The sequence below is a fragment of the Bos javanicus genome, chromosome 2 (assembly GCF_032452875.1).
Source record: "Bos javanicus breed banteng chromosome 2, ARS-OSU_banteng_1.0, whole genome shotgun sequence".
Taxonomy (NCBI): domain Eukaryota; kingdom Metazoa; phylum Chordata; class Mammalia; order Artiodactyla; family Bovidae; genus Bos; species Bos javanicus.
Window position 1 is genome coordinate 44,762,746 of NC_083869.1, and position 22,882 is coordinate 44,785,627.

At 35.8% G+C, this 22,882-nt stretch overlaps 1 protein-coding gene across 7 annotated transcripts in view; it reads right to left on the reverse strand.

The window, feature by feature from the left end:
• RIF1 (replication timing regulatory factor 1) overlaps positions 1–22,882 on the reverse strand; it is a 62,101-nt gene that overhangs the window by 37,504 nt on the left and 1,715 nt on the right. For 6 of the 7 annotated variants that reach the window (XM_061438243.1, XM_061438214.1, XM_061438204.1 and 3 more), the window contains exons 4-17: positions 19,034–19,130; positions 17,439–17,566; positions 17,253–17,347; positions 16,045–16,234; positions 14,206–14,298; positions 11,953–12,091; positions 9,844–9,995; positions 5,619–5,736; positions 4,704–4,874; positions 4,415–4,525; positions 3,695–3,757; positions 3,347–3,447; positions 1,841–1,927; positions 79–152 (exon numbers count right to left, since the gene is read on the reverse strand). In XM_061438243.1, coding sequence (XP_061294227.1) covers positions 79–152; positions 1,841–1,927; positions 3,347–3,447; positions 3,695–3,757; positions 4,415–4,525; positions 4,704–4,874; positions 5,619–5,736; positions 9,844–9,995; positions 11,953–12,091; positions 14,206–14,298; positions 16,045–16,234; positions 17,253–17,347; positions 17,439–17,566; positions 19,034–19,130 — 1,619 coding nt within the window. The remainder of the gene's footprint in view (positions 1–78; positions 153–1,840; positions 1,928–3,346; positions 3,448–3,694; positions 3,758–4,414; positions 4,526–4,703; positions 4,875–5,618; positions 5,737–9,843; positions 9,996–11,952; positions 12,092–14,205; positions 14,299–16,044; positions 16,235–17,252; positions 17,348–17,438; positions 17,567–19,033; positions 19,131–22,882) is intronic. The other variant, XM_061438193.1, reaches the window with a different exon arrangement.

A 22,882-nucleotide genomic window follows, 5' to 3' on the forward strand; every position in this document is an offset into this window, starting at 1 on the left:
AATTTATAATAGTCTAACTCAAAAGAATATCATTCAACAAACTTTCCAAAATAAACAAAATAGTTTGTTTAAAATTACCTTTCGTCTTCCACACCACATTCCAATAGATTATTATTGAAAGTTAACTGAATTAAGAACAAAGCAGGGGTTCCCTGAAGAAAGATGGGAGATGGCAATCAATTTTCTTGTTACCAACAGTACACTCTTCTTGTTACACTTGTTTTCTACAATTATTTGAAATATGACCCTTTTAAGTTTGAGGACTTTTGAAATTACTTAGGATACAACAAAAATGATAGCAAATGTACTTTCATAAACTACACACAAAAATCAAGTTCTTTATTTTAATTATAGCTGTTCCATCTAGTCAAGCAATTGAAGAATATTAAGAGATTCCAGATATAAACACTGACTTAAAACTTGCTGGATCAACAATACCTACCATCCAGCAGATATTAAATATATTTCACTATGACTAAGCCAGTGTTACAAAGCTTCCAAAACTTGTAACAGTAACCAAAACTACATTTACATAAAAGCAAAGAGAAACCTTTTATTCTAGAAGCCTTTAATCCAGGAAAATAGTTCCATCAATATGCCATTAGTTAATGCCTCACAAGCACACTTGATTGTATTGTGCTTTGCAAATACGGCATATTTTACATATTGAAGATTTGTGGCAACCCTGTTTTAAACAAGTCTACTGGAACCCTTTTTCTAAATAGTATTTGTTTACTTTGTCACATTTTGGGTAATTTTCACGATTTTTAGTATGTGTCCTGACTGCTCGATGGACCAGCTATTATTTTGTCTCCTTCCCTCTCCTCTGGCCTCCGCATTCCCTGAGACACAATATTAAATTTAGACTAATTAACAACGCTCAAGTGGCCTCTAAACATTGAAGTGAAAGGAGCTGCACATCTCTCACTTTCAACCAAAAGCTAGAAATGATTAAACTTAATAGTGAAGGCATGCTTAAAGTCAAGACCAGGGGAAGTAACTACAGATGTGGTAGAAATAGCAAAGAACTAGAATTAGGAGTGGAGCCTGAAAACGTGATTGAATTGTTGCAATTTTAAGATAAAATGTAAACAGATGTGGAATTGCTCCTTATGGATGAGGAAAGAAAATGGTTTCTTAAGACGGAATCTACTCCTCGTGAAGATGTTGTAAAGACTGCTGAAATGACAAGATAAACTTAACTGAAAAAGCAGCATCAATATTTGACAGAACTAGCTCCAATTCTGAAAGAAGTTCTACTGTGGGTAAAACACTATCCAACAGCATTATATGCTACAGATAAATCATTTATGAAAGAATCAATCACAGAAAACATCACTGTTGTCTTAAGAAATTGCCATGGCCACCCCAACCTTCAGCAACCATCATTCTGATCAGTCAGCAGCCATCAATACAGAGGAGAAACCCCCAAGCAGTAAAAGATTATGACTCACTGAAGACTCAAATGATTAAGCAACAATTTTAGCCATCAAGTACTTTTAAATTAAGGTATGTACATTGTTTTTTTAAGCCATAATGCTATTTACTTACACTCAGTAGACTATAATATAGTGTAAACATAACTTTTACATACCCTGGGTAACCAAAAATTTCATGTGACTTGCTTTATTCTGATACTCACTTTCTTAGCAGTGGTGTGGAACTGAACTTGTAATTATTTCTGAGCCACACCTATACTTTGTCTATGATTTTTTTCCTTTAATATAATCAGTATATTCAAATTCAATTCTTTTCGAATTTTGCAATCTAAGTTTCTCTAACTTAAAAAAACATGGATTTTTAGCTAATTTAATCATATCATTACATCTAAGATACTTGCATTAAGAATATCCATATTAGCAACCTGATATGCTGGAGAACCTAATACTTTCTGAGGAAGTCCTTTAATTGTAATTTCCATGAGAACCTAAGAAAGACAAAAGGTTTTACTGTACATTAGTCATTAGTATTCAATATAGTTTTAACAATTTATTATAAGTAATGTTCAGTCATTAATGTAAACACATTCTTATTAGCTTAAAACATTCAAGTACAGAAACACAAAACATAAAAAAAAAGAAGGTCCTTCCTTATTTCCAGGAATAATCAATGCTGTCAGTCTGGAGTTTTTTTAGACCTAACTTTCCATATAAAGTACACAGAGAACATAACTTCCTGAGCTGGCTGTCATGTATCTATTCTTTTATGACATTATTGATATTATACTATGAGATACTTTGAACTTTCTTCACCTGACTGTGAAACAGTTTTCAGTCTACAGACATATTCTTAACTGATAAATGAATATGCATAGCTTATTCAAACTTTTTAAAAACTAATGGCCCTAGAGGCTATTTTTTATACTACAAAAAGAAATTCTGCAATCAATTAAATACTCACTAGTGCCAGAAGCCAATATTCAAAGGACTTCTAACTAAAAGCTGGATCTAAGACACATCTCTCAAATGTGACAGAGCCTATCAAACTGCCAACCAAATGTATTAATACACAAGTATTAACCTGAAGTATATAACAGTGACATGACAAAAATTAGTGAAAATGGTTTCATATACTCTCATTTTGAATAGAAACTAATGATAATTATGCATTCATACACACATTTATTTTGTTCCAGCCCACAGTGCTCTGCATTTATCAACTCATTTAATTATAAACTACTACTACATCTCTTCTTTACAGAGAGGCAAGGAAATAGATAAAGTATCCAAGTTCACTCAGTCAGTAGTCAGGCTGAGGTTCAACCTCATACTAGAGCCTGGCTATTAACCACTATCCTCTACTGTCACAGCAGGTATCACTGTCATGCACATAAAGGAAACAGACTCAAAGTTTATGTAAGGGTATGATTTGTTCCATCTGCAGATTATTTTGGGAAACTCACTATTACAAAAAGTATTCCCAATTTGCTTTCTTTTCTCTACTATATCGGTCACAGTTAAAATGCAAAAGCTCTACAAGATTATTACTAGGTATTTTTTCAAATGTACAAAGTAACAATTAGTGGAGCCCAGCAATCTTGTTATAAAATTAGTGTTCATCTGAGTTTCTTCAGTTCAAATTTCACACTTATCTCATTTTCTCTGTACAGCCTATGCTTTTTCTCATCATATTGGAAGATGTGAGAGTTGCCATTGTCTTCATTTACTTTATTAAGGTTTCAAATGACTGCAAAACCAATGGGACAGCATTTATTTCAGTGCTAAATTGCTGATAAATACTTGATATAAAATGTCTTCCCAAATCTTGATCTGTGCTAGTACCTTCAAAATAAAATTCAATTTCAGAGTATGGTTTTAAAATTCCAGCATACAGGTATTGTACTTACCAGTGTTTTCAATACAGGAAATACTTCTGAATTCACTATGCTTTCCAAAGATTTTAATAAGAGAGTCAAAACTTCAGAACCTGGTCTCTCTTTTTTGTTACCTATTCAAAAGCACAAGAAGGGTTATAGTTCTAAAGATGTATCTTTAGGAGTGAAAATACAGTCAATTCAGGAGTAAAAATACATACTCAGAGAGCTATTAAAAAGTAATTTTTAAACAATAAAGTAATTTGATTAAATAGAAGTCTAGAAGATACAATACTTTAAGTGATTTCAAAATAAATTTTATATATGAAAGCCAAAAAATTCACTGGCTGCTATAAAAGTCTTAATCATTACAGTGCTTACCTGATTCAATAACTGACTTCACCAAGCTAATTAACTCCTTCCAAATAGCATTAATAACTACATCTGCCAAACAAAATAAAAGGTATTTTAGAGTGAAGTATATATAACTACAAAGGCTCCCCCTTTTATGCTTATACTACCGAAATAAACTGAGCAATACTTGGAAATACAATTCTCCTTGTAATAGTCAACCTTTTAACTCAGTTTATAATATACTATCACCTCATTTCTGTTTAGAGAAATATGTTTTCAAATGGACTAACACACTCTGGATAATTTTTTCTATCAATCATATTTTCTGTTATTGAACACTTTTTATTTTTGATACAAGGAAAAACCAAGATTCAGAAGGATATCTGAAAGCCACTAGAAAAAAATCTTCCAGCAAGTTAAATAGCAAACTATCTTATTTTTGAAATGTGTCATTATTTGATAGGCTTTAGAACACAGGAGGTTTAGGTATAGATACTAAAATCACAAAGCCCAGGTTTGAATCATAGCTCTATCACTTTGTAACCAGGCATAAGTTAGTTACTTCTCTGTACAACACAATCCCTTATCTGCAAAATGGGCTAATACACAATAAGGTTACTATTAGGATTAAATGAATTACATATAAAGCTCTTGCAGAACAATCTAGAAGCAAGTGGCACCATATAAATATTTATTTTATTTTTAAACACAAGTTTAAGCAATAAAAATCTTCTCTTAAATATTCACCAGAAGCATCTTTTCCAACTGCAACAAAGCTATCATGAACAGCAGTGATAAGTGTATTTGAGTGTTTGGAGAAAAAAGAAGAGCTGCTGATTAATGGATGTTCAAGTGGTTCTAAAAGAGAAAAAAAAAGACAGTTATTCAAAACCAAAGCTTTATGAAATAAATTTCCCAATATAAAATGTTAGGTGGTCTGCTATGTTTTCTATTAAAAGACATAAAATTTCTTCACCCCAATTACAGTGTTCTGAATTGTTTTAATAATTGAAATTATTTTTTAAAAATTAAATACCTAGGCTCAGTATAAGTTTGTTTTGCTTAGCAAAACTCACGACTTCTGGACCCAACAAAAAATGAAGCAACATTTCAAGCCCCAAAAGTTGTATAGAGGGGATTGTGGCCATTCCAAAATTTGAATTCAAGTTCATCCGAGGGGTTACAGGAGTTCCATATGGAGAAGCACCTTCAAAAAACAAAACAGCTAAGTTATGCATGATTAGTTACTCAAATATATTTTACTTCATTTCAATGCAATGTACCTTTAAGATTAAATAATGTGTTTCTCAAATAAAAGTTGAAGAGTTTTTGTTTAAAGCCCATAACAGAGTTCCTAATACTAATCTTACTAAGGACTTCCCCAGTGGTCCAACTGATTAGACTCTGCACCCCAGCAGAGTGCAGGTTCGATCCCTGGTCGAGGAAGTCACAGCCCCAAAACAAAACTAAACATACCAGGTTAAGAAGAACAAGATTAAGAGTCCTACACACACAAAAGATGAGTGTCATACACCATTTAAATGAAAATAAATCTCAGGCATTTACCTATACCCTTAAAATATTAACATGCAGGCATTTCTAAAAATATAAAATTTGACTTAGAACAGACCTGCTACTTTTAATAATAACTCTTAAGATTCTAAAAACAAACCTAAGGATCTAATGCACTTTACATAATGTCATGGAAAAAAGTTGTCTTATCCAACTATAATAATGCAATGACAGCAGGAGACAGTAATTGGATTCTTCACCACCTGAGTCACCAGGGAAGTCCTAATTCATACAGAAAACAAAACAATTTTGTGATATGGGAGCCAAAATTATGTGATTAATTTTATGTAAATTACATGGAACAAAAACTTGATTCAAAGTCTTTTTTAAAAAAATACAGAAAAAAACAAAAACAAAAACAAGTAGGTCTACCTCTTACCTTTGTGTACTGGGGTCATAGGGCTTAAACCTGGAGTAGTAGCTACACGAGATGAACTCCCTTGAGATGAAGCATTAGAATCAATGCTTATTGTGCTCTGAATCAGAGGCACACAAACCTATTGGGATTAAGTAAAAAAGAGACAGGGAACTGTATCTGTAAACTGCATAAATGTCATTTTTTAAAAAGTCTTACAAAATACAGTTAAATTTCCTTAAGAAGCAGTATCAATTGTCTTAGTATGTTGAAATTTTATCAGCCTTGATACACAAGGTAGAAACTGAAATCTGGAAAAGTGAAAAATCATATTACAATCATATTTGCCCTAAATATATATTATTTATAAATTTCAGTACTACATTCCAGATGGAAAATTATACACGTAAAGAGCTTTTACAAATAACATATACATGAGTTTTAATGTTACTGGCAGATAGACCATTTTAAGCTTTTTAAAAAAACACCTTAAAAAATATGAACTAAGACAACTTCAAGCTCATTTCTAAGATTATTCCAAGACCTGTCAAATCTAGCCAGTAAGCAGATTATGCCAAGGAATGGATGGGACAATTGGGTAAGATTAGCCTACAAGGAGGACATCCCACGTGGTGCAGTGGTAAAGAATCCTCCTGGCAATGAAGGAGAAGCAAGAGATGGGGGTTCAATCCCGTGGTCAGGAAGATCCCCTGGGTTACAGTCCACGGGGTCAAAGAGTCATACATGACTGAGCACACATAGCCAACTAGGAACTAATAATGGTAGAATTTGGAAAAATTATGATCCCAATCACATGCTAACAATCAATGTCCAATTTTAATTAGTTCATGCTTTAAGCTGAAACTCTAATACTTTGGCCACCTGATGTGAAGAACTGACTCATTTGAAAAGACCCTGATGCCCAGAAAGATTGAGGGCAGGAAGAGAAGGGGATGATGGAGGATGAGATGGTTGGAGAGCATCACTGACTCAATGGACACGGGTTTGGGTGGACTCCAGGAGTTGGTGATGGACAGGCAGGCCTGGCGTGCTACAATTCACGGGGTCGCAAAGGGTTGGACACGACTGAGCGACTGAACTGACCATGCTTTAACAAATTTAAAAACTTCAATATAGTAAGCAATTAAGCATTTAAAAAGAACTTACTAAAAAAAAACCCAAGTATACTTGAGGAAGAAATGATAAACGAATTCAGCAAGGTATGCACAATACCAGGTTAACACACAGAAATCTGCTGCACTTCTATTCAGTAGTATCATCAGAAATGGAAAGTAAAAAATCCCTTTTAAAATCACATAAAAAATACCTAGGAATACTCTTGATCAAGGAGGTAAAATTCTTTTATTCTGAGAACTACAAAACATTAATAAAGGAAACTGAAGATGATTTAAAGAAACGGGAAGGTCTGTGCACAATTACTGAGCCTGTGCTCTAGAGCTCAAGTGCTCCAACTAACGAGTCCCACGCCAGGGTCTGTGCTCTGCAACAGAAGCCACCACAATGAGAAGCCCGTGCACCGCAACGGAGAGTACCCACCACTCCTCAAAACTAGAGAAAGCCTGAGCAAAGTAATGAAGAACCAATACAGTCAAAAATAATTAAAAATTATAAAGACAAAAAAAAAAAAAAAAGAGAAGATATCCCATGCTCTTGCACTGAAAGAATATTGTTAAAATAGCCATACTACCCAAAACAATTTAATGGGATTGCTATTAAATTAGCCATATGGAACCATCCCAGAATTGCCAAAGCAATCCTGAGGATAAAAATAACACAGGAGTATAACCTTCCCAGACTACTACAAAGCTACAGTAATCAAAACAGTGTGATAACTGCCACAGGAACAGATATACGGATCAATGGAACAGAATAGACAGCCCAAAAATAAACCTTGTGGTCAATCTTTGACAAAGAAAAGAATACACAATGGTGAAAAGACAGTCTCTTTAGTAAGTACTGTTGGGAACGTTGGACAGCTGCATGTAAATCAATGAAGTAGAACACTCCCTCGGAGAAGGCATTGGCACCCCACTCCAGTACTCTTGCCTGGAAAATCCCATGGACAGAGGGGCCTGGTGGGCTGTAGTCCATGGGGTCGCTAGGAGTTGGATACGACTGAGTGACTCACTTTCACTTTTCACTCTCATGCATTGGAGAAGGAAATGGCAACCCACTCCAGTGTTCTTGCCTGGAGAATCCCAGGGACAGGGGAGCCTGGTGGGCTGCCGTCTATGGGGTTGCAAAGTCAGACATGACTGAAGTGACTTAGCAGCAGCAGCAGCAAACTCCCTTACACCATACACAAAAATAAATTCAATGTCGCTTAAATACTTAAGTATAAGACAGGACACCATAAAATTCCTAGAAAGTAACATAGGCAAAATACTTGCTGACATAAATTATAGTAATGTTTTCTTAGGTCAGTCTCCCAAGGCAATAGAAATAAAAGCAAAAAAAATCCCAAATGGGACCTAATTAAATGTACTCAGTATAGTAAAGCCCCAGTAAAGGAAGGCATAACAAAATGAAAAGACAATCTACCAAATGGGAGGAAATATCTGCAAGTGATGTAATCAACAAGGGCTTAATTTCCAAAATGTATGAACAGCCCACACAACTCAGTAATGAAAACCCAATCGAAATGGGCAGAAGACCTAAACAGACACTTTTCCATGCCTATAGGCACACGAAAAGATGCTCAATTTCACTAACTGCATTAGAGAAATTCAAATCAAAGCTATAAGGAGGTACCACCTCACATCAGTCAGAATGGCCATCATTAAAAACTCTACAAACAACAAATGTTGGAGGATGTGGAGAAAAGGGAACCCTCCTACAACGTCAGTAGGAATGTAAATTGGTACAGCCACTATAGAAAACAGTATGAAATTTCCTCAAATAACTAAAAATACAGTTGCCATCTGATCCAGTAACTCCATTTCTGGGCATCTATCTGGACAAAACTCTATACTTTGAAAAGACACATGCACACCTATGTTCAGAGCAGCACTATTTGAAGTCAAAAAGAGACAAATAGCACACGGTATCACTTACATGTGGAAATAAAATGACACAAATGAACTTACTTTTAAAACAGACTCACAGACACAGAGAACAGACTTGTGTTTGTCAAGGGGGAGGGCAGGTGGGGGTGGACTCGACAGGGCACTTGGTTAGCAGACACAAACTGTTAAATACAGGATGGCTAAACTACATGGTCCTACTGTAGAGCATAGGGAAATATATTCAGTATCCTGTAATAATGGAAAATATGAAAAATATGTAACTAAATCACTTTGCTGTACACCAGAAACTAATACATGTAAATCAACTACACTTTAATAAAAAATAAATTAAGGACTTCCCTGGTGACAGAGTGGATAAGAATCTGTCCCCAAAGAAGGGGACATGGGTTCAACCCTTGGTCCAGGCAGATTTCACATGCTGTGGAGTAACTGAGCCCATGTACCACAATTACTGAGCCTGTGGCTCGAGAGCCCATGAGCTGCAACTACTGAAGTCCACTCGTCTAGAGCCTGTGTTCTGCAATGAGAGGCCTCTGCAATGCAAAGTCCACACACCAAAGGGTAGCCCCTCCTTGTTGCAACTAGAGAAAGCCCATGCAAAGTGACAAAAATCCAGCACAAAAATAAAAATAAAATTATTAAAATATAAATTAAAAATAAATAAGAGTAGTTATCAGAGCTACCCTTTTTTAACTTAGACAAAATAACAAGTTTAAATGCCAGCAAAGATAACAAAATCTAAAGGAATAAACTCATGTGTAACAATGAAAAGCTACAAGGGTATTAAATGATTGGTTATCACTACATAGCCTAGAAAGAGATTTAAAAATTAGAATTACTCCAACTTTGTATCATCTACCCAGTGTAGCACATGATTTCTATTTCAGTAATGCTGACTCTACTCTCAATTATATTCCAAGTCATATGCAATTCCTTTAAAAAAATCTTTCATAATGTCTCTAGAATAAGAACAGACATATGAGTGTCTACTGATTAAAAAGGCTGTAGAGGTCCATTTCAGACAACTGGAGAATATCCTTTAAGGAAAATGACCTCAAGTTCTGTGTCAGGGTGAAAAACATTTTTTATATATAACATGGTCCGCTGGTCTGCCAAGCACTGAAAGTTAGACTGGTAGGATTTTAAGAACATACTACTAAAAAAAACACATCAAGTATCATAATCAACACTTGTAATGTTACCTGTTCAAAATTAGCAGGAAGATGAGGTCCTAGTCTCATCAACAAATACCACCAGACTTCTAGTTTTGTCAGCGCTAGAGTTTCTGTTCTCACATGGATAGAACTCAAAGGCTGCATCAACAACTTCAGTCTTTTTGCACTACACAGTATTTCTTAAAAGAAAAGAAACACCCAAGTGAAAATACTGAAGAGCTAAAGATTAAACTTTAAGAATGACAGCATGCAATAAGTCTTTTACTTTAGCAAGAGAATTAAAAAATTCTTTAGTCAGTGGCTATTCCTATTCGCCCCAAAATTTTCATGCTGACATACAGTTAGGTCACAATACTTAATAAGACTTATTAAAAAAAAAAAAAACAGTAATATTTATTAGATACCCTATGCCAGGGCTGACTTTCCCAGCATTCAGCAATGTCTGCAGTATTTTTGGTTGTTCCAACTGGGAGGCAGGGATAGAGAGCACTACTGGTGTCTAGTGGGCTGCATCTCGGAATGCTGCTGAACTTCCACTGACACACAGGGCAGTTCTTCACAACAAACTGCCCAGCCTAAATGCTAAAATGTTCAGTAACTCTAACTGCTTGAGTATTCTCATTATTCCCATTTTATAGATCACAAAATAGAGCATATTTTTTTACCTCATAAAAGGCTGTCATTTAAAAATTTTATTAGTTTTTAAGTTTTTATTGAATTTTTTTTTTTCTCTTTACAGCATTGCTTCTATGTTTGGGTTTGTTTTTTGGCCACGAGGCAGGTGGCATCTTAGGTCCCCGCCAGGGATCAAACCTGCATCTCCTGCATTGGAAGGCAAAGTCTTAATTCCTAGACCACTAGGGAAATCTCAAAAAATCTACTAGTTATTTCTTTTATCAAACATTTTAACTGTTGGTGCCATGAGACTTAGGATATATTATCTAAATATTCACATTTATTTAGAATTGGTGTCTACTTTTGAACTACTTTATCTAGTCTCCCATTTAGCCATTCTCCCAGTGAGATTTAAGCAGAAGCGTACGTGGAATTTCTGAAACTTTGTTATAGACTGTTGACTCTCTGGGAAGAAGTTCATTTTTGCCCCTTCTGCCTTCCCTCCTTCCTATAGGCTGCAACAAAAGCATATTGACAACGACAAGAGAAAGACAAGCATCTGATTCCTTAATGAGTTCATGAATACACAGTTATCAGTCAGACTCTCTAGATCTTGACCTATTTCAAATCAGATAGCATTTTATTGATCTTCAAGTCACTCCCATTTTATTCTTTAACTCAAAGATATACAATTTCAGTAGATTTAATCCTCAACAATACAGTACCTCACACTGAGAGCTTATCAACAACGGTGACATTTCCAATTAAAATATACGCCTGCCAATATTTTCAATAAAAGTAGTTGTAGTTAATGCAAATAATGCACATTTTCAAAGGGAACAAGGATTATTAATAGTCTTTGCAAGGGAAAACAGGATGAAATCAACATTACTTAGCATATCTTATAAACTATCAATTACATCCAAGATTAACTACAGTTACACAGGCAGACTCATACTTCTCACTTATGGGAAAAATACTTTCTCATACGTATATTAAACACTTCCAATGGATAATAAAAAGATAAGGGTAAGAAACATCAAAAGGAATCACTCCTATATATTAATGTTAACCCACTATTAGGTGCTATTCTTAAAGGTCCTGAAAAAAAATTCCTCTGTCACTGATACTTGTATTCCACAGCAATCACAACTGTTTGCTCTAGTCTACTGGCTTTGTGACTTTTGATAATACTTAATCGTTCTGAAAGTGTTACTATTTACCATCTGAGGTCTATTATGATAACTGAGAAGTACATAAATGCTCAAGTAAGTGCTGGAATGTACTAAGAAAACCACAAATGGCATGTCACTTTGTTCAGTTTTTGAAAGAGTGTAAATTTTATACCTATGATTTTCAATAATGCCTGGCCTTTACAAACTCTATTGTTAGCTACAAATTTATTCCCCTAAAATACTCAATGATAGGTAAATATTCAGTATTAAGTCCAAAAAAAAAAAAGCTTTTTCATCTTGCTTAAGTAAAACTCATAACAAAAATCAGTCTTAAAATATTACTTACCTGGATTTAAAGCAAAATTATCTATTAAACTCTTCCAAGCAATAAAAGCTATTTTTTTAATCATGGGTGCTCCACTACGAAATCCCAGTTCTTCCAGCTGTAACAGAGAATTAATGAAACTCCCACTTCGATGCAAGGTCTAAAAAGGAAAAATCATTAAGAAGTTTTTTACTTGCCTGAAACAATTATAGGCACTATTAACATTCGTCTAATGTATTCCAATAAAAAAATACACAGGATAGAACATTAACAGTCACAAGTGATTACAATCCACACATAATCTGAACAGAATATAAATAAAAAACTGGCTTAGAAATTCACAAAAACTGTTAAGAAAGCCACTAGAGCTAATAAAATACTTTCAGCAATGTTGCAGAGTACAAGTTGTTGTTTAGTCACTAAGTCTCATTTGACTCTCTTACGACTGTAGCCCACCAGGCTCTCTGTACAGAATACTAGACCAACACAGAAAAATCAGTTGTTTCTCCACAAAAGCAATGAACAATCTAAAAAGCAAATTAGGAAAGCAATTCCATTTATAACCTAAAAGAATTAGCACCTAAAAGAATTAAATACTTAGAAATACATTTAATCAAAGATGAAAAACTAAAGGCTACAAAGTACGGTTGAAATTTGAAGACCTAAATAAATGGAAAATCATTCCGTGTTCATGAATAGGAAGATTTAATATCATTGTAACAGCAATATTATCCAAAGTAATCTACAAGTCCAACGCAATTTCTATCAAAATTCCAAAGTCCTTTTCCAACTGAGAAATAAAAGCTTACTCTCAAAAATTCATTATTAAAGAATCCCATTTAGCCAAAACAATTTTGGAAAAAAAAAATTACAAAGTTGGAAGACTAACTCCCTTGACTTCCAAACCTACTACAACACTACAGTAATTAAAGCGTATGGTAGTGAGGACTTCCCTGGCAGTCCAGTGGTTAGGACACCATGCTTCCACATCAGTGGGCATGAGTTTGACCCCTGATTGGGGAATTAAGATCTCTCATGCCACATGATGCAGCCGCCAACAATAAAGCTATGGTAATGGCTTAAGGAAAAACGTAATAGACCAATGGAAAAGTGATTCCAAAAACACTCTCACATATACTGTTAACTGATAACCAATAAGAATTACCCAGATTACCAAGACCATTCAATAAGAACAGTCTTTTTAACAAATGGTGCTTGGAGTATTCACCTGCAAGAAAACGAAGCCGGATCCTTGTCTTATTCTACATACAAAAATAAACTCAAAATGGAACCAAGATCAAAACTTACGAATTAGCAAATAAATTCAGAGAGAAAGCAGAATAGAGGTTACGAGGGGCTGCCGGAAGAGGGGCAGAGGGAGCCACTACTTATTTAACATGTACAGTTTTTTGGGGGGATGGCAAAAAAGTTCTGGGTATAGACAGTGATGATGTTTACACAACTGTAAATGCTTTTAATATCACTCAACTGTATACCTTAGGATGGTTATGATAAATATTATGCTTATCACACACACAAAAATCACAACTTCCCCCTCAAAACCAGGCTTAAATAAAGAATATACAGTCAATTCTCATTATTCACTAGTTATGTTCTATAAAGTTGCCTTGATACTGTATTAGCAAATTCTGTGCCATGGCTTCTAAGGAAAATGCAGGATTAGCTTCCTACAAGCCTCTGATCACATTTTCATCAACCATCTGACACACAATCTTGCTTCATGTGTGTTTGGTTTAAAGACAACTTATTTAATATATACAGTTTGATTCACTAACATTGAGCTCACAGCAGACAGCACTATAACTCACACTTTTTCTCCTAAGGCACACAACAGACTTCCTCTACTTAGCAACCAGAGAGCACTTCAGCACTACACTTGGGGGCCATTTAGAACTGAAATCTCCAAGAAAAAGTGCAAAACATGAAAAATGTGGCACCAAATGTATCATGAAATGGACATCTGTTTAAAGGACATTGAGAATTAGAGCAAAAAAAGCAGAACATAACCCTGGCTCAACCTCAGACTGGAACATGCATGAGTACATGTAAGACTCAAATTTGTTGCCACTCTACATGTCTACAATTGACTGCCAAAAGCAGCACAAATACTGACACTGGGTTTACAAATAAATTTTAATAAGTAGGTCAATTTTCATATATATGGCACACATAAATAATGAGGATCAACTATACTATGTAAAGTTAAGAAAATAAAAGGTCTGGTGTGTATAAAAACCTTAACTGTGAACTTACCTTCCCAAGAAGTTTGACAAATAAAGGCCACAATTTTAACACATAAGTCTCATTTTTACTCATAAACAGTTTCTGGAGTTCTGAAAGTAATTTCTGAAAACAAAAGCAAAAGTATTTACCAAAAGACTCCTGAAAAGAATGCAATATTACATCGATTGTCTCAGCCAAGTAATTTTTCCCAATATTTTATCAGGAAGTTTCACACATATAGCAAAGCTGACAGTTTATAGTAAATGTCCAAGTATATGCTTGGACATTTTTACTATGCTTGTCTTATCACTTATCAGGCCATTCTTCCATCCATCAATATAGCTTTCTTTTCCCCTACCAATATACTTTCCCCTAAAACACTTCAGCATGCATATCATCAGAGTTCAAATGATAATGTTTTAACTTCTCTATTAACTTAAAAAATACATTAATAGCTTCATGGGTAATACATCTGAGAAAATTTGAGTTCAAATTTATTATTAAGAATCTTACACAGTGGACGCTTGAATAAAGTGTGTTACTAACTGTGTGGTTCACTTACACTTGGGTATCTTTCAGCAGTAAATACCACAGTACTACAGTCCGTGGTTGGCTGAATCCACAGGCACAGAGGAACCACGAATACAGAGGGTCAATTATAAATTATACACGGGTTAAACTTGAGCTGTTCAAGGACTGCCTATATAAGCTCTTAAAACATTAATAAATATTTATCAGTTAAAAATCTCACAAAAACATTGGAGTTACTTTTAGCTCAGGCATTACCATGAGGAATCCTGAATTTTAAAAAACTAAAAAAACAAAACCCCAGGTTTTAGAATGTGGACGTCTCCCCCTCTGCCTGGATTACTGTACTATCTCCCAACTGGGTTCCCTGCTCCTATGCAACCCCTGCCTAGAATTTCTTCAACATAGGCAGAGGGATCCCCTTAAAAGCCAAGTCTGTACGTATATCACTCATAGACTCAAAACCTTCAAATATGGTTTTCAATATAATCCAGATGCTTTAAAACCAAGCAATAAAGCAATAAAAGCCAAGTGCTTACAATGGTCTACAAGGTCCTATGTGGCTTGGCCCTGTTTCTGACATCATCTTCTACCCTCTCATCCTCATTCACTCTATCACACTGCCCAGTGTTTGATGAACACAACCTAGCACATCAGAACAAGGCCTTTGCTTCCACGGTTCCTCCTAACTTGAATAAGTTTACTCTTCATCATTCAATTAGCTAACTCCTATTACCCCTTCAAATCACCTATTCTTTTTCCTTCTCTGACCACATCACCCTTTCTCGTGGAAAGCACTTTCATCCAGTCCCCACTGTTTCCCATAATCTCTTTCCTAAATGTACTACATACTTTATTGCTCCCACTAGAAAATAAGCTCCAAAACAAATTGCTTTTGTTCACTGCTATATACACAGTACCTAAACCAATGTCCAGTACATAACAGGTACTCAATAAATGTTACAAGACTGAAAAACCTAAAACTTTGGGCAAATAATAATGGGAAATTGTACACACTACATGCACTTTTATGCCTTAAATCTGTAGCTCCTGGGATTATGCTGTAACAATCCAGATAGTGATGAATCAGATAACGCTCTCCCTTTTCCAAAAATGCAATTTCTTCATTCTTTATGGATGAAATAAAATGCCAAGATTGCAGTTAACACTGAATAGACAGCTCCTTTCCTTACCGTAATTAGAAGTGGGTGATATTAATTCAAGCAATTCTTAAATTTAATTCAAAGAGGAACTTCCTAGATCATAGTGCAATTACACCAATATGAGTCCTATGCTTGGTGCAAAACCTCACAGTGCAATATCCAAAAAAGTATTACTTACGGTAGTCATAAGCTGCTCTGTGATAGATGCTATTTCTTGCTGTTTCTGAAGCAACAAAGGCATTCCCATCTCTAGAGCAGTGGCTCCCCGCAAATGTACTTTTTGGGCTGAATGAACCAGTAAAGGTATGACCAATTTTGCCCACCTAATTGACTCTTCTCCCATTTGAACTGGGGCTTGTTCAATTAGTCTGTAATAGAGAAATCAATGACTAAATTAGTTTAAGTAGTTTTATTTCTAAACTACCTTTATGTCTAAACTACTGGGGAAGTAAATAGTACACAGAAATATGCACAGTATGGTCCATTTATTTTAGAATATTATCTACAATACACACACACACAAAAATAGATCTAACATAATTTGTAGACTTCCCTATTTTAATAAATTTTTCAAATAATGAAAACACATCTTTCTTCAGATTAAAAAACTTTAGTAATTATTTTTACACAAATTATATTCTTATAGGAGAGAACAGCTAGAGAACCATGATATACTGTGAACATCAATCAGGGCATCAGAATACTAGTTAAAGCATATAGCTCAACAACTAAAGAACAGTTTCAACTAAAGAATGAAAAACAAGTTAAGATAAAGCACATCAATAGTTTGTGTTGTCAGCATACCCATTGTGAAAGGCAAGGATGGGTAGGAAGAAGATAGAAGATTTCCCTGTTCCCCTCATCCGCTGTTAGAAATTGTTTTAATGCTTTCCTAAGTACCTGCCACCGGGTTCCCTGGTGGTAAAGAATCTGCCTGCAATGCAAGAGACCCAGGTTCCATCCCCAGGTGAGGAAGATCTCCTGGCGAGGGGGATGGCAACCCACTCCAGTATTCTTGCCTGGAGAATCCAATGGACAGAAGAGTCTGGCAGACTACAGTCCATATGGTCACAAAGAGTCAAGACACGACTCAGTGACTACCACTTTCACTTTCAAATTACCTGCTATAGCCAACTTAGAAGTCTCTATTTTTTAAACTTTTGCAAAAACTTTAACAGAGATATTTTAAAGACTATTTCAGTAAAAATAAAAAAAACCTGGTAACTTAATGCACATCTACTTTCCTCTTCCTATTACTTTGAGAATTTTAGTCTAGAAGACATTTCCTTCTTTCAATGTCTAACTCAATTTCAAGTCCCAAAAGATTATTCCTTCAATTCTAAATTACTGAAACTATTCTAATTTGTATAGTATCCAAACTCATACCTTATAATGACATTTAATGCTTCATAATCCACAACAGCAGAAAGCATCTCTCCTCTATTAAATACTATTTCTAGTGAGTCAATGATACTAGAAACCTGAAAGACAGAAACAAACAAACACAAATCAAGTAAGCCTCTATTTTTTAAGTGGCATGTAGTTAAGAAGACATACAAAAACTATACTCACTACTTTGCCAACGACTTCAGTGGGAAACGTCTGCTTGGATATCACCCAAAGTGCCCTAGTACGTACATTTTTATCTGAACTTTTAACAATATCATTCAGTTTTGAAAGCAGTTCTTGAATATTTATCTCTGAAAAACAAGCAAAAAAAAATTTAATTATGCAGAATCTTTTACATCCTTTAAAATTCCTAACAGATAAAAATAATTGTCATTGTCATTAAAATTAAATGCATATCCAGAGAAAAGGACCAGAAAACTTATGCTAATAATCAAACTTTCCCCCAAAACACAAAATTCTGGTCAGAGAGAATGTATACTCAGTGAAAACAGATAATAGACATGAAATCAATAATTTTTCAACTAAAATATTTCTATAGGATCTTATTATTAGGTTTGATGCTTTCGAACTGTGGTGTTGGGGAAGACTCTTGAGAGTCCCTTGGTCTGCAAGGAGATCAAACCAGTCAATCCTAAAGGAAATCAGTCCTGAACATTCATTGGAAGGACTGATGCTGAAGCTGAAACTCCAACCCTTTGGCCACCTGATGTGAAGAACCGACTCATTTGAAGAGACCCTGATGCTGGGAAAGACTAAAGGCAGAAGGGGATGACAGAGGATGAGATGGCTGGATGGCATCACCAATTTGATGGACATGAGTTTGAGCAGGCTCTGAGAGTTGGTGATAGACAGGGAAGCCTGGCGTGCTACAGTCCATGGGATGGCAAAGAGTTGGACACAACTGAACTGATTGATTAGGTTTGAACGTACGAGTCAATTTTTGGCAAGATGTTATAAATCCTGTATCTCTGCTACAAAATGAACAACTCCTACTTCAGATTGCTAACATTTCTGTATATTAAATAAGTGGAAAGTTTTCCCTCGGAAAAAAAGATGGTAACAACTTTCTGATATCTTTATTCCCTATTCCTAATTATCCATCTCTAAAGATCATCCCCATACCTATACTATGAGAAGCTACTTACAGAGCAACAATTAGGATTATAGTCCTCCCCTGATATCCATGGGGGATTGGTTCTAGGACTTCCCCTCAGGAATATCAAAAACCAGGAGATGCTCAAGTCCCTTACATGAAATGGTGTAGTACTGAGATCTCCATGAGTTTTGCATCCAAGGATGCAGAGGGTCAAGGATGCTATAAAACTCAGAAGAGCATCAGATCCTGTGCTTTCATTACCACTTTTAGCTCCAAATTATCTAATTTACCACTATGTAAAAGAACTTTTCTAATAGCAAATTCCTTAACACATGCTTGTATAAAATAAATGACCCATCCACCTCCCAAAATTAATTCTATCTAATTATAAACTTCCAAAACAGGTATGTTTATTATCAAGATGGTTTCTCAACATTTTAAAATAGGCTTACTGTATTTTCTTTTAGAACAAATTTTATAGTTATCAAAGCTAGAGCTATGTCTAAGAAACTTTACTACAATGATATAATCTAATGATATAATCTACAGACTCATTCTCAAAAGCAAACCCTAAACTACAGGTTGTGAAATTGAGAAATAACAGTACATTTAACAATATCAAACTATAAACTCTAAAAATATTCCATCACAACAAACCTACCTGATAATCCAGAGGCAATTTTGGGATTATATAAGCAAAACCCCAAGGCCTGTAGAGCAGCACTACTGAGCTCTGAGTTTTGACTGGCAATGTGAGTCTACAAAAACAAAACCACATTTTTACAAATAAGTACAACTGCAAATGAATTTTTAGATGGAAAAGTTGATTAAAAACAAAATTATATTTTAATGGCAAAAATCAGCAAATCCTTGAGTAGATTAAAAGGGAGTAAGATTAAGAAGCCAGGCTTCAGCAATACGTGAACCGCGAACTTCCAGATGTTCAAGCTGGTTTTAGAAAAGACAGAGGAACCAGAGATCAAATTGCCAACATCCGCTGAATCATGGAAAAAGCAAAAGAGTTCCAGAAAAACATCTATTTCTGCTTTATTGACTATGCCAAAGCCTTTGACTGTGTGGACCACAATAAACTGTGGAAAATTCTGAAAGAGATGGGAATACCAGACCACCTGATCTGCCTCTTGAGAAATTTGTATGCAGGTCAGGAAGCAACAGAACTGGACATGGAACAACAGACTGGTTCCAAATAGGAAAAGGAGTACGTCAAGGCTGTATATCATCACCCTGCTTATTTAACTTATATGCAGAGTACATCATGAGAAACGCTGGGCTGGAAAAAGCACAAGCTGGAATCAAGACTGCTGGGAGAAATATCAGTAACTTCAGATATGTAGATGATACCACCCTTATGGTGACTGCAGCCACGAAATTAAAAGACGCTTACTCCTTGGAAGGAAGGTTATGACCAACCTAGATAGCATATTCAAAAGCAGAGACATTACTTTGCCAACAAAGGTTCGTCTAGTCAAGGCTATGGTTTTTCCTGTGGTCATGTATGGATGTGAGAGTTGGACTGTGAAGAAGGCTGAACGCCGAAGAATTGATGTTTTTGAACTGTGGTGTTGGAGAAGACTCTTGAGAGTCCCTTGGACTGCAAGGAGATCCAGCCAGTCCATTCTGAAGGAGATCAGTCCTGGGATTTCTTTGGAGGGAATGATGCTAAAGCTGAAACTCCAGGACTTTGGCCACCTCATTGGAAGAGTTGACTCATTGGAAAAGACTGATGCTGGAATGGATTGGGGGCAGGAGGAGAAGGGGACGACAGATGATGAGATGGCTGGATGGCATCACTGACTCGATGGACGTGAGTCTGAGTGAATTCCGGGAGTTGGTGATGGACAGGGAGGCCTGGCGTGCTGCGATTCATGGGGTTGCAAAGAGTTGGACACAACTGAGCGACTGATCTGATCTGATCTGACCACCCTTATGGCAGAAAGTGAAGAGGAACTAAAAAGCCTCTTGATGAAAGTGAGAGAGGAGAGTGAAAAAACTGGCTTAAAGCTCAACATTCAGAAAAGGAAGATCATGGCATTTGGTCCCATCACTTCATGGCAAATAGATGGGGAAACAGTGGAAAATGGTATCAGACTATTTTTTGGGGCTCCAAAATCACGGCAGATGGTGATTGCAGCCATGAAATTAAAAGACGCTTACTCCTTGGAAGGAAAGTTATGACCAACCTAGATAGCATATTCAAAAGCAGAGACATTACTTTGCCAACAAAAGTTCATTTAGTCAAGGCTATGGTTTTTCCAGTGGTCATGTATGGATATGAGAGTTGGACTGTGAAGAAGGGTGAGTACCAAAGAATTGATGCTTTTGAACTGTGGTGTTGGAGAAGACTCTTGAGAGTTGCTTGGACTCCAAGGAGATCCAACCAGTCCATTCTAAAGGAGATCAGCCCTGGGTGTTCTTTGGAAGGAATGATGCTAAAGCTGAAACTCCAGTACTTTGGCCCCTCGTGTGAAGAGTTGACTTATTGAAAAAGACTCTGATGCTGGGAAGGATTGGGGGCAGGAGGAAAAGGGAATGACAGATGATGAGATGGCTGGATGGCATCACCGACTCGATGGATGTGAGTTTCAGTGAACTCCGGGAGTTGGTGATGGACAGGGAGGCCTGGCGTGCTGCGATTCATGGGGTCGCAGAGTCAGACACAACTGAGTGACTGAACTGAAGATTTAGAGACCAGGGATACAGCTTGACAAAGAAAGAGGGAAACTATGTGGAGATCAGCTAAGAATTTTCCTTTAAAAAAAAAAAAGAGCATCTCTGCACACCTGAAAGCAAAAAAAAAAAAGTCGGGGGGCAACAAATGAAGATGGTGAAGACACTAGAAAAGAAGTAAAAGTAGGAGCAAAACTTACATAAAGTAAGCAAAGATTCAAAGGCAAAAGCTGACATTCAGCTATAGAGTGGAACACCACCTCTAACAGAGAGGGAAGGAGTTAGAAGTAACATTCACTAAGTAGCTAAAGTGCAAGTGGCTTTAAACGTCATCTCAATACTTCAGATAGAAGATTCTGAATCCATGACCATTTGGAGTTCAAAGCTCAACCCCATATTCTACATGTAAAAGCTATAAAATCTCAGATCTGTCAAAGGCAAAAGTCTTTCCATTTGTTCCTAACCCTACATTTACTTGTAACCTTGCATCTTTCTTGGTACCATTTCCTATTCCAAACTAATGTATCTTCAAGTCTCCCCCTTGCTTCTAAAATCAGATATCCAAGAAATCTTCAACTATTTGCTATGCTTGACTAGGAAGAATGGTAAATGTTAGCAGTCATATATAAGAACAGACACTTCCTTGGAGCACCCATTTTATAATTAATCCAACCAAACATCCAAAATACTAAACCCTGAGATACATGGGATATTAAGGCAATCTGTTCAGATAATCACAAATAGATGAAGTCTTACACACTGAAGACTATGAGAGCTAATACTGCATCTCCTAAATAGCAGCTAGCATATGTGTGATCAACTTTTGATCATCCTATCATTAACCACCCACAGGCTTCCAAATAATTATTCATCAGGCATTTTAGTTACCAACTCTATTTACAAACAATGCAACTTGATTCAAATTGCATGTAAATGATTTCCTGATCCTACATACTCTCAAATACCAAATAGATGATACATGTCATCATCACATCAAACAGTACTGGAATGTGAAAACGACAAAGAAAAATGGGATAATACCATTAACATTGTTTACTTATGGCTAAGTCTTGAACTACTACACAGTAAAGTTCCTCCTTATATGAACAAAAAGAACTGAAAGCTATAAGAATATTTAAGGTTAGGCAAGGCAGTATCCCCAGTGCCTCAATATTTAGACAAAAATAATGCTTAAGTGTGCAATAAACACCTTTAGACTACTTCCATGTAGAAGCACAAAAACAGGGTCATAAAAATAAGAACTCAAAGGGACTTTGGAGATTTAGTTCAACCTCTTCATTCCAAAAACAAGGAAATTAAGTTAGGTGTTTAGGAAAGCCACAAAGCCACAGTATACTCAAACGAGAACAAGAATATATGTCCTCAGTTTGATGCTAAACTACACAACCTCCCTATAAACAAGCAAACAAGATAAGCATAATAACTGTTTTTTAACCAAGCAAGAATGGCAGAAATATGGGTGAGTGAAGATAAAAAAATGAATGTTACCGACACAGTAGATCAAAGACAAAACTACAGAATCATTTAGAAGCACTGTTCTATTAAGAGTGAAAGTTTTGGACTCAAGTGGTCACCGCAGCTAAATTTACACACATTAAACCCATTTCTTCTGCAAAGTGGGGATTAAAGAGGAGCCTCAGCTGGACAGGGAGGATTAAGAGAAAACAAGAAAATCAGACAGCACTTGATACACTGCAAGTCCTCAAATAGTACTATAATATCCCTGTTATTTTATTTTAGAGTCAAAGTTTTTGAGTTAGTTAGCAAAATCTTTTTCCCTCCACAAAGTAAAAAAAAAAAC